The 12,487-nt window shown below is 38.4% G+C and overlaps 1 protein-coding gene and 1 long non-coding RNA gene across 3 annotated transcripts in view; one reads left to right on the forward strand and one right to left on the reverse strand.

The window, feature by feature from the left end:
* LOC139439875 (uncharacterized) overlaps window positions 1–12,487 on the forward strand; it is a 58,782-nt gene that overhangs the window by 11,908 nt on the left and 34,387 nt on the right. For both annotated transcript variants that reach the window (XR_011649948.1, XR_011649949.1), the window contains exon 2: window positions 853–1,006. This is a non-coding gene — a long non-coding RNA (uncharacterized lncRNA). The remainder of the gene's footprint in view (window positions 1–852; window positions 1,007–12,487) is intronic.
* The window catches only part of ZNF215 (zinc finger protein 215), a 30,928-nt gene continuing 21,575 nt past the window's right edge, over window positions 3,135–12,487 (reverse strand). Inside the window, exon 5 of the mRNA XM_058306328.2 lies at window positions 3,135–4,066. Coding sequence (XP_058162311.1) covers window positions 3,135–4,066 — 932 coding nt within the window. The remainder of the gene's footprint in view (window positions 4,067–12,487) is intronic.

Genomic DNA, 12,487 nt, shown 5'->3' on the forward strand with positions numbered 1-12,487 from the left:
TGGTGAGGATGCAGATAAATGCGAACTGTCATGCATTGCTAGTGGAAGACAGAGTGTGGAAATCAGTTTGGCAGTTCTTCAAAAAGTTGAACATAGATTCTGACATATGACCGAGCAATTCCACTTCTAGGTAAATACACAAAATAATTGATAGCAGGGTCTTGGATAAATATTTGTACACCAATGTTCATAATAACAAATATTTACAATGGTCAGAAGGTGGAAGCAATCCAAGTGTCCACCAAAAATGAATGGATAACAAAATGTAGTATATACCTTTCAATGGTAGAGTGTTCAGCAGTAAAAAGGAATGACATTCTGAAACATGCTACAACATAGAATAACTAGCATATACACATTCATAGTGACAGAAAGTAGAGGTTACTAGAGATTAAGGTAGGGAGAAGATAGGGATTTAATTGATAGTGGGTATAGGGTTTCTGTTTGGAGGGACGGAAAATTTTTGATAATGGACAGTGGTGCAACATTGTGTGCTTAATGCCACTGATTGTGTGCTTGGGAGTGGCTGAGATGGAAAATTTTATGTTGTTTATATGTTACCACAATTTTAAAAAGAAAGGGTAAAGAGACATGATAAATAAATGCAACACATGATCCTGGACAGGATCTAATAATGGAGGAGTAAATACCTAAAAGGACATTATTGGGACAACTGAAAAAATTAGAATATAGACTGTATGCTTCATATAAATGTTAAATTTCTTGAACTTGATAATTATACTTAAAGTAGCTACATAAGTGAGCTATGCTGAGGAGAAAGGAGGTTCATTAAAAGTTCCTTATCAGGTAAGTTTGGAACATGCCCCAGATATCTTCTTTTTGTCTTTCCAGATCCACTCTTCATCCTTCTCCACTCTGGGAGGCTGACCTGAATGGATTGTATCAATGGGCTCTTGTCTTCTGGTTTTGGCTGAGGTTGTCCAATAGTGATCCTTGATCGGATATTGGAAGACTGGTTTAAACTGACTGCTTTCCTAGATCAAAGGTAACAGCCCTTATGAAAGTGCCCTCTCTACATGACTGTCTCCTAATTCCTGATAATGGCTTCCTCCTCTTGCTTTTTGAGGCATAAGGATAAGACATCCCCCTTGCTACTCACACTTGAGTACTGCTCTATTTCTTGTGGTTTCCCTAAACTCTACCCACATCTTTAAAAAAATATATTTTTAAAGGAGCTGTAGATTACATAAATGCTACATCAAACATATAGGGAGGGAAGAGGATGCATGGGAGGTCCCAGGTTCAGTTCCCAGTGCCTCCTAATTAAGATGAGCAAGACAGCAAGCTGACATGATGGGCTGGTGTGAGCTGATACAACAAGATGATGCAATGAGATAACTCAATGAGGAAGCATAATTAGAGACACAACAAGCGGGGAGGTGAGGTGGCTCAAGCAATTAGGCATCTCCCTCCCACATGGGAGGTCCCGGGTTTGGTTCCCTGTGCCTCCTAAAAAGAAGATGAGCAGACACAGAAAGCAGACAGTGAGCACAATGGAGGTGGGGTGGGCAGAAATAAATCTTTAAAACAAAATATAGGGGATTCCCATATAAACCCACCCTTTCCCCCTCCCCTATTTTCCCTCATTAATGTCTTTCATTAGTACCTACCCACATCTTTTAAATTAAAAGTCCTACATTATTAAACCTTTTTTAAAAAATTTTATTTATCTCTACCCTCTCCCCACTTTGTTTGCACTTGCTGTCTGCTCTTTGTATTCACTTGTGTGCTGTGCCTGCTCATCTTCTCTTTAGGAGACACTGAGAACCAAACCTGGGACTTCACATGTGGGAGAGAACTGCAGCTCACTCTTGTCTCAAACTGTCTTCCCTCTTTGTTGTGTCATTTTTTTGCATCAGCTTGCTGTCTTGCTAGTGTTCTCCAGGAGGTACCAGGAACTGAACCTGGGACCTCCCATGTGGTAGGCAGGAGCTCAATTGCCTGAGCCACATCCACTTCCCTAAACCACTTTTAAAGTATCTTAAAGGTGATTGAATATAACACTGTTTCCAACTGGGAACCAGACGAAAATAATTACTGAGCCCAAAGTGGCCCTAGGAAACAGACTCTCTGAATGAGATTCAGGATTGGGTTGCAAGGAAGAATTGGGATAATCTCCTTCTGGGGAGAAACTGGCATTTGAGGGGCATCAGAAATTCTCAAATTATCACTGGTAGCAGAATAATATAAAAGTGCAGGTAGAAGACAAGGTGTTGGGAGGTCAACTGGCTGTGGCACTTGGTTGCTGTGGTGAAAATCAGAGGGTTTCACTCCAGTATACCTTTTCTGCATTTGAATAAGGTATGAACTGACTGAAAGTCTCTATTATCATTCATTGGGGATGTCTGTAATTTGAATCTTTTTGGGTAAATTAAGACATTTCTTGGCTCAAGAACCATTTGGGATCTTGAGGTAGCTTATAGAAGAGGCAGTTCTGTTAGACATAGTATTAGGAAACTTTATTGACCTTATAATGTCTAGAATAAATGATAGACCTAACCAATGGATATTTCTTAAACTTAGATAAGTATTTTTAAAAAATGCAGATTTTGAAGAATACATATACAGTAATATAACCAACACATCCATATGTTAACAATACCATTAACAACACATTGCAGTTGATAATCCTCTTCTAAGGCTAGCTCCCACGCTGCACCAGGAGAGCCAAGGATATCATCGGGGTGGAATAACTGTCTGTCACTGTTGTCTTTGTCATTCACAGATTTCAGTCCTTAAAGGATTCTTCTATATTCTCATGAATTCTTAGTTTCTTGTGACCTTCTCATAAGGACTGAAAGTTTGAGCTTTATTAAATATAAACTCTAAGGATAATGCTCAGGCTACTTCATCTAGAGATCAGATGACTATAAATGATATATATTCCATGTATCAATTTGGAAAAGGAGAGTGTAATGGATATCAAAAATGGATATCACAAAGTGATTTTATGTTTTACCTCCAAATCCTTGTGGCTTCATGTCACTGAAACAGATTTTTATCCAATAACAGATTTCTGTCCATTATTGATTCTGTCATATCAATTAAAGAATAGTCTCTGGCAAAGGTCTCCATACATTGACTACATTCACGGAATTCTCTCCAGCATGATTTCATGGATGCTGAATGAGTTCTTTACTCTGACTGAAAGTAAGCCTACATTTCTTCCTTTTATAAGACTTCTCTTGACTATGAAGTTTTTGGTGTTTAAAAAGGTTTGAACTCCTGTTGAAAGTTTGTTCACATTCCTTGCATTTGAATGGTTTCTCTCCTGTATGAATCATTTGATGTCGAATAAGGGAAGAGCTCCTGTTGAAGGATTTTCCACAGTTAACACATGCATAGGGATTATCTCCAGAACAGAGTCTTGGATCTTTATTACTGTTTTCGCCATTACTGAAGGCTCTTCCACATTTACCGTCTTCACTGGCTTTTGCTTCATTATGAATTTTTTGATGTTTAGTAAGGTTTGTACGTCGGTTGAAGAATTTCCCACATTCACTGCATTTATAGGGTTTCTCTCCTGTGTGAATGATCTCATGTCGAATAAGTGATGAACTCCGGCTGAAAGCTTTCCCACATTGATAACATTCATAGGGATTCTTTATGGCATGAGTTTTCTGGTGTTGAATAATATCTGCACTTTGGCTCAAGGCATTCCCATATTCGTTATATTCTGAATGTTGCTTACCTACAAAGTCTAAATTAAATTTGAAGTTAGTTTTTAATTTATCACACTTTAGGGGTTGTTTTCTCAACTCCTGTTGCATATCACAAATAGAATTAAGTGACTTAATATCAAAGCTTTTCTCATATTCAGTACCTTCAAAATCTCCTTCCTCAGTGTGGATTGTCTTATGAATGAAAGCTTCTTGTGGCAAACATATGTCCCTGCTTTCCTGATTCCTATATAACCAATCATCACTTTCACTGACATCTAAGGAAGATAATCCACTTTTGTCAAGTCTTGTCATAACCACTCCAGAAGATGATTCTTTTCTCACCTTTGGAACTGAATCTTGGTGTCCTGAAATAGTCTCCCTGTCTAAAAACATAAAAAATAAAAAGTTCCATAAACAAGGAGAGGAAAAATTGCTTAATTAGGAAAAAGAGGTTAAACCATACAAGGGTATATACAGATTTTTAGGTCTCAAATACAGATAGAAATATGAGAAGAGTAATTTATGAATATTAAGGAGAGTACATATGGCATGGGTAGCATATGAACATTATAGGTCAAATTATCACTCATTCATGATTGTCTGTGATTTTCCTTCTTCAGCAACTTGTCTCTTTTAACCCAGTGTTCAACAATAGTAAAGAAGCTCACCTAAAATACCAATTTAATCATATATTTAGGAACATATCTATATTCATAGGAACCATAAGTTAACCAACTGAAAGCAAACTCACAATGATGATGCCCCTATTTTCCATACAGCTACAATTACTCCCTGCATACACGGAAGGCAGAAAGAATTTGTAAAATAAGGCAGGAGAGAAACCACCCTTGTTCTGGGTTCAAAAATCACTACCAATTCTAGCATTTGTGTATGATATTTTCCCACTGTATTTCCTAGAACTCAAAACTTTAGTTGTTCTGATTAAGGCTGGGTTCTCTTCTTTAACTTTGTCTTCAGTTTCTGTTTAATTTAATAGTGTTCCAGTTCCCTTTCCAACATTCCTTTCTCATTTAGCTTCTAAATTAATATACTCAGTAGCTCTCTAGCAATTTTAAAAATTCACTGACTTCCATTTCTCCCTTTTCCACATAACTTCAGGTATGCCTAATGATTTTTTTTCTTTTCTTTTTTTTTTAAATTTTTTATTGATTTTGTAAAAATATTACATTTAAAAAAAAATTATATGAGGTCCCATTCAACCCCACCACTCCCCCCCGAGCAACACTCACTCCCTTCATCATGACACATCCATTGCATTTGGTAAGTACATCTCTGTGCATCTCTGCACCTCATGGTCAATGGCCCACATCATGGCCCATACTCTCCCACATTCCATCCAGTGGTCCCTGGGAAGATTTACAATGTCCGTTGATTGCCCCTGAAGCACCATCTAGGGCAACTCCAAGTCCCAAAGGCACCTCCACATCTCATCTCTTCCTGCCATTCCCCATATCCATCAGCCACCATGCCCACTTTTTCCATTCCAATGCCACCTTTTCTCTGTGGGCCTTGGATTGGTTGTGTCTGTTGCACCTCTATGTCAGGAGGAAGCTCAGATTCCACATAGATACTGGATGCAAACCTCCTGCTTTCAGTTGTAGGCACTCTAGGCTCCATGGTGTGGTGGTTGTCCTTCTTCAACTCCATCTTAGCTGAGTGAGGTGAGTCCAATAAATCCGATTGTAGGAGCTGGAGTCTGTTGACGTTCAGGGCCTGGCTATCCTATTGTCAGTCCAGAGATTCAAATCCCCTAAATATATCCTAAACATCAACACCAACCACAATTCCAGTAAAGTAGGATGAAAGTCTTATGAAAAGAGATTCCATCTGAGTCCAGTTCCATCACGCAGAAACACCAGCTCCAAAGAAGGGTCATCTGACATGGCAGTGAACCCCATCTGCCATGACCATAGAACCCGTGGGTCTCTTTAGCCCTCAAAGGAACCAACACCTGGGGATTGCATCCACTCCATCTATCTCCCACTCTGCTCAGCTGTGCACAGGGGCAATCCTTCTGACAGCCTCCAGACTGTTTTTTAGAGACTTGTAGCCATATAAACTCATTTCTGCTTTCCATTTCCCCCTTACATTAGGTCAAACAGCATTTTAAGGTCATGTTATTATATGTAGACAGGGATATTCTGCTGATCTGCATTGAATCTTTAATTCAAGGTCATTTTCTAGTTCCATCTTCAGCTGGTATTTGGTAGTGATCCCTTGGTGCCAGGGAGGCTCATCCCCGGGTGTCATGTCCCACGCTGGGGGGAATGCACTGCATCTACATGCTGAGTTTGGCTTCGAGACTGGCCACATTTGAGTAACATGAAGGCTGTCAGGAGGAAATTCCCAGGCACAGTGCTGCTCTAGGCCTTGTTCTTATTTCAGGCATATAGGCTCACAAGCATAGTCATTAGTATCATGCTCTCCCTGTTGGACCCTCATTCCTTCCTGGTCCTTACCGTTGCACCTGGGAGATTGCCGCTGTTCCCCTAGGGACCACAACAGAGCACCTCCAGCCAGGAACTCAGTACCCCACCAGCTGTAGTTTTTAATTTTTGCCACTATGAGTATATCCAAACATTACCATGCACCCTGGACATATGCCCTGTACAGCTCCCTGTCAGCCATATATCACCTGTCGATAGTATCCTATACCACTATTCCTCTGCTGCCATTGTTGAACCACTCTGTGATCCAAAACTTCCTGAAAATTGAAGCCCAATATAATGTCAGGTTCCCTTACTAGTAAAATGGCGTATAGCGATGGGTTTAAAGATTAGATATTGAATATGTGTTGACTTGGAAAAATTCTACATCCTATCTTTTTCTTTTTTTTTTTTCCCTAATTATTGAACTTCTCTTCACAAGAGCCCTAGTCCACAATAATTCACATATACAATATACAGTACTCCCCCACATCTACCATTAAACCTTTTCCCTTCCACAGCGATATTCTTATAGCTTATTCATATCATATTTACTTAAAGTGATGTATAGACTCTAAGACAATAGCTTTCAAACAAGGTGACATCCATGCTTACATTGTGTTCCATACTTTAGGATATACAGTTTTCTAAATATTTAGTATCCTATGTTTTACATTGTGTTTACTTTATTAGTCTGTCATCCCCTATATGTTTATGGTGTAATATTACATGTTTTATATCCATCCTTGTGTACTCGTGAAACTCCTCCCTTACCCCACATTTACTTTGGTTCCACACACTTAACATCCATTTTCCCCTCCCCTTGGTGCCCACAGCGACAGCCAACCTCCATTTCCCAAGGAGCCCCGTCCAGAGATACTTGCAACAGTGTTCAGGGCCTAACTTGCTCAACTACCCCAATGCCCTGGGAGCCACCCTTTCTCTCGAGAGATACAGTTCCCTCTATCTGATGGCATTAGTCCTCCCCAGGATGTGGGTCCACCCCCACTCTCATTACTTGGGTCTCTACCCAATGGTACCACCCACTCTGGCAAAATGAGCATTCAGACATTCCCCAGGAGCCCGTCTCGCATCCGACGTTCCCCTCCGAGCATCCTAAACAGGCAACCCTCTTAATTATATCTTGATACGATTTTCTCAGCATTTTACTCTCGACCAACACCTGACACTCTCCTATGTTCGTATGCTACCCCTTCCTTCCCCCACTTTTGGGCAATATTACCCATCCGCCCATCCCCAGCCCCGCTTAAACCCGCAAAGCCCCACCCAAAGGCAACCCCTTACCCCCATTTTATCTCTTCTTTGTGTTCATACTTACCGCCAGCTCATCATAAATTCCACCCCTGCAGACGTTGGCTCACATCCTTCCTCCACCCCCCGATTTCCTGTAAGCCTATCGTTCAGTCTCTAGCTCTCTGAGGCAGTTTTCTTATTTCATATCATTGAGTTCATGTAGTATTTGTCCTTCAATGCCTGGGTTGCTTCACTCAACATAAGATTCTCAAGATTCATCCATGTTATCATGTGTGTTTGTAGTGTATTTGTTCTTACAGCTGAGTAGTATTCCATTGTGTGTATATATCATATTTTATTGATCCACTCATCTGTTGATGGGCATTTGGGTTGATTCCAACTTTTGGCGATAGTGAACAATGCTGCTATGAACACTGGTGTACATATATTGGTTTGTGTCCTTCTTTTCAGTTCTGCTGGGTATATACCCAGCAGTGGTATTGCTGGGTCATATGGCAAATCTATGGTTAGTTTTTTGAGAAACTGCCAAACTGTCCTCCAGAATGGTTGGATCCTTCTGCATTCCCACCAGCAGTGGATGAGTGTTCCCCTTTCTTCACATCCTCTCCAGGATTTTGTATTCTTCTCTTTTTTTCATAGCTGCCAATCTTATGGGAGTAAGATGCTATCTCATTGTAGTTTTGATTTGCATTTCCCTGATAGCTAGAGATTTGGAGCATTTTTTCATGTGCTTTTTAGCCATTTGTATTTCTTCTTTGGAGAAGTGTCTGTTTAAGTCTTTTTCCCATTTTTTAAATGGATTGTTTATCTTTTTATTTTCAAGATATGGGAGTTCTTTATATATGCAAGTTATAAGTTTCTTATCAGATATATGGTTGCCAAATATTTTCTCCCATTGTGTGGGTTCCCTTTTTACTTTCTTGACAAACTCCTTTGAGGTGCAGAAGGATTTAATTTTGAGGAAGTCCCATTTATCTATTAGTTCTTTTGCTGCTCATGCTTTTGGTGTGATATTCATGAATCCATTTCCTATTACAAGGTCCTGTAGATGTTTCCCTACACTGCTTTCCAAGGTTTTTATGGTCTTGGCTCTTATATTTAGGTCTTTGATCCATCTTGAGTTGATCTCTGTATAAGGTGTGAGATGGTAATCCTCTTTCATTCTTCTACATATGGCTATCCAGTTCTCCAGGCACCATTTGTTGAATAGGCCACTCTCTCCCAGCTGAGAGGGTTTGATGGCTTTATTGAATAATATATGGCTATATATGTGAGGTTCTATATCTGAGCTTTCAATTCAATTCTATTGGTCTGTGTGTCTCTCCTTATGCCAATACCATGCTGTTTTCACTACTGTAGCTTTGTAGTATGTTTTGAAGTCAGGTAGTGTGATTCCTCCAATTTCGTTTTTCTTTTTCAGTATGTCTTTGGCTATTCAGGGTCTCTTTCCTTTCAAAATAAATGTCATAGTTAGTTTTTTCTAGTTCCTTAAAGAAGGCTGTGTTGATTTTTATTGGGATTGCATTGAATGTGTAGATCAGTTTTGGTAGGATAGACATCTTAATAATATTCAGTCTTCCTATCCATGAACAAGGAATATTCTTCCATTTATTTAGGTCTTCTTTGATTTCCTTGAACAGTCTTGTATAGTTCTCGGTGTATAAGATTTTTACCTCTTTAGTTAAATTTATTCCTAAGTATTTGATTTTTTTATTTACTATTGTGAATGGTATTTGTTTCTTGATTTCCTCCTGATCTTGCTCATTATTGGTGGACAGAAATGCTACCGATTTTTGCACATTGATCTTATAACCTGCGACTTTACTAAACTCATTTATGAATTTTAGAAGCTTTGTTATAGATCTCTCAGGGTTTTCTATGTATAGGATCATGTCATCTGCAAATAGTGAAATTTTGACTTCTTCCTTTCTGATTTGAATGCCTTTTATATCTGGTTCTTTCCTCAGTGCTCGAGCAAGTACTTCTAAGACAATGTTAAATAGGAGCGGAGACAATGGGCATCCTTGTCTTGTTCCTGAGTTTAGAGGGAAGGATTTTAGGATTTCTCCATTGTAAACAATGCTGGCTTTAAGTTGTTCATATATACTCTTTATCATGTTCAAAAAATTTCCTTGTATTCCAATCTTTTGGAGTGTTTTTATCAAGAAAGGGTGCTGTATTTTGTCAAATGCTTTTTCTGCATCAATAGATATAATCATGTGATTTTTTTCCTTCAGTCTGTTTATATGGTGTATTACATTGATTGATTTTCTTATGTTGAAACATCCTTGCATACCTGGAATAAATCCCACTTGGTCGTGGTGTGTAATTCGTTTAATGTATTGTTGGATACGATTACCAAGTATTTTGTTAAGTATTTTTGCGTCTAGGTTCATTAGAGAAATTGGTCTGTAATTTTCTTTTCTTGTGGTGTCTTTCTTTGGCTTTGGTACTAGGGTAATGTTGGCATTACAGAAGGAGTTCGGCAATGTTCCTTCTGCTTCAGTTTTCTGGAATAGTTTCAGCAGGATTGGTGTTAGTTCTTTCCGAAATGTTTTGTAGAATTCACCTGTGAAGCCATCTGGCCCTGGGCTCTTCTTAGTTGGGAGATTTTTAATGACTGATTCTATCTCTCTGCTTGTGATTGGTTTGTTAAGATCATCAATTTCTTCTTTCTTCAATATGTGTTGCTTATTTGTTTCTAGGAATTTGTCCATTTCCTCTAAATTGTCATTTTTGTTGGAATATAGTTTTTCAAAGTATCCTCTTTTGATAGTCTTTATCTCTGTGGGGTCAGTGGTGATATCGCCTATCTCATTTCTTATTTTGTGTATTTGCATCTTCTCTCTTTTTTTCTTTGTTAGTCTCGCTAAAGGTTTGTCAATTTTGTTGATCTTCTCAAAAAAACCAGCTCTTGGTCTTGTTTATCTTTTCAAGTGCTTTCTTATTTTCTATTTCATTTAGTTCTGCTCTTATCTTTGTTATTTCCTTCCTTCTTCTTCCTGTTGGGTTACTTTGTTGTTGTTTTTCTAATTCCTTCAAATGTGCAGTTAGTTCTTCAATTTTTGCTCTTCTTTTTTGATATATGAATTTATGGCTATAAATTTCCCTCTCAGTACTGCTTTTGCTGCATCCCATAAATTTTGGTATGTTGTGTTATCATTATCATTTGTTTCAAGGTAGTCATTGATTTCTTTTGATATTTCCTCTTTGACCCACTGTTTTTCTAAGATTGTGCAGTTTAATTTCCAAATCGTGGTGTGAAGCCTGGGCCTCTGTCCCTTGCAAATTTCCAGCTTGACTCCACTGTGGTCAGAGATATTGTTTTGTATGATTTCAATCTTTCTGAATTCATTAAGCTTTTCTTTGTGGCCTTGCATATGGTCTATCTTGGAGAATGATCCATGTGCGCTTGAGAAAAATGTATATCCTGCTGTGTTTGGGTGTAATGATCTATATATGACTATTAGACCCAGCTCCTCTAATATACTGTTCAAGTGTTTTGTTTCTTTAGTGATTCTCTTTTGAGATGTTCTGTCCAAGGTAGATAGTGGTGTATTAAAATCCCCCACTATAATTGTAGCTGCATCTATTGTTTCACTTAGTTTTTCCAGCATTTGCCTCACATATTTAGAGGCACCCTTGTTAGGAGCATAAATATTTATGATTGTTCAATCTTCTTGACAGATTTTTCTCTTTCACTAAAATGTAGTATCCTTCTTTGTCTCTCACAATTGTTTCCCATTTAAAGTCTATTTTATCTGATATTAAATATAGCTACTCCTGCCTTTTTTTGGTTATTGTTTGCTTGTATGATTGTTTTCCAGCCATTCACTTTCAATCTCCATGCATCTCTGGGTCTAAGATGTGTCTCTTGTAGACAGCGTACGGATGGGTCATATTTCCTTATCCAATGTGCCAGTCTGAATCTTTTGATGGGTGAGTTTAATCCGTTGACATTCAGTGTTATTACTTTCAAGGAATTATTTGTGTTAGCCATATTTTGATTGGATTTGTGTTTGTCATATTTTGTTTGTATTTTTTTTTCCCTTCTATTTTTGTCTTTTTTTGTTGCTCTAATACTCTCCTCCAACTCTGGCTGTCCTGTTTTTTCCTTTCTTCCTACAGAACTCCCTTTAAAATTTCTTGAAGGGGAGGTTTCTTGTTGGTATACTCTCTCAGTTTCTGTTTATCTGCGAATATTTTGAACTCTCCATCATGTTTGAATGCTAGTTTAGCTGGATAGAGTATTCTTGGTTGGAAATTTTTTTCCTTTAGTACTTTGATTATATCATACCACTGTCTTCTTGCCTCCATGGTTTCAGATGAGAAGTCAGCACTTAATCTTACGGAGCTTTCCTTGTATGTGATGGTTTTCTTTTCTCTTGCTGCTTTTAGGATTTTCTCTTTGTCTTGAGCATTGGATAATTTGACAAGTATGTGTCTTGGGGTGGGCCTGTTGGGGTTTATGAGTAGTGGAGTGCACTGTGCTTCTTGGACATGTACATCTGTCTCTTTCAGTAGATTTGGGAAGTTTTCAGCCATTATTTCCTGCAACACTCCTTCTGACCCCTTTCTCTTCTCTTCTCCTTCTGGAATGCCTATAATACGTATGTTTGAGCTTTTTGCATTGTCATTCAGGTCCCTGAGTCCTAGTTGGATTTTTTTCTATCTTTTTATCGACCCCTTCTACTATCTGTTTGATTTCTGATGTATTGTCTTCCACATCACTAATTCTCTGCTCTGCCTCTCCTAGTCTGCTGATATTTGCTGCAAGTGTATTTTTGATTTCTTGAACTGTGGTGTTCATTCCCATCATATCTGTTATCTTTTTGCATATGTCTGCAACTTCCCCTCCGAGTGTTGTCTTCATGTTGTTAACCTCTTTCATTACTTCATCAAATTTGTTGGTGATAAATGTTCTGAAATCTTTCATTGCTTGAGCGAAGTTCTGTTCCCCTTCCTGATTTTTAGTTTGTTGATTGGATTCAGCCATATTTTCCTGATTACTGGTTTGGTTTGTAGGTTTTTGTTGCTGTCTGGTCATCATTTTATCTTGACGTGTTTAATCAATTCCTTAGC

Source organism: Dasypus novemcinctus, chromosome 10 (assembly GCF_030445035.2).
Source record: "Dasypus novemcinctus isolate mDasNov1 chromosome 10, mDasNov1.1.hap2, whole genome shotgun sequence".
Taxonomy (NCBI): Eukaryota; Metazoa; Chordata; class Mammalia; order Cingulata; family Dasypodidae; genus Dasypus; species Dasypus novemcinctus.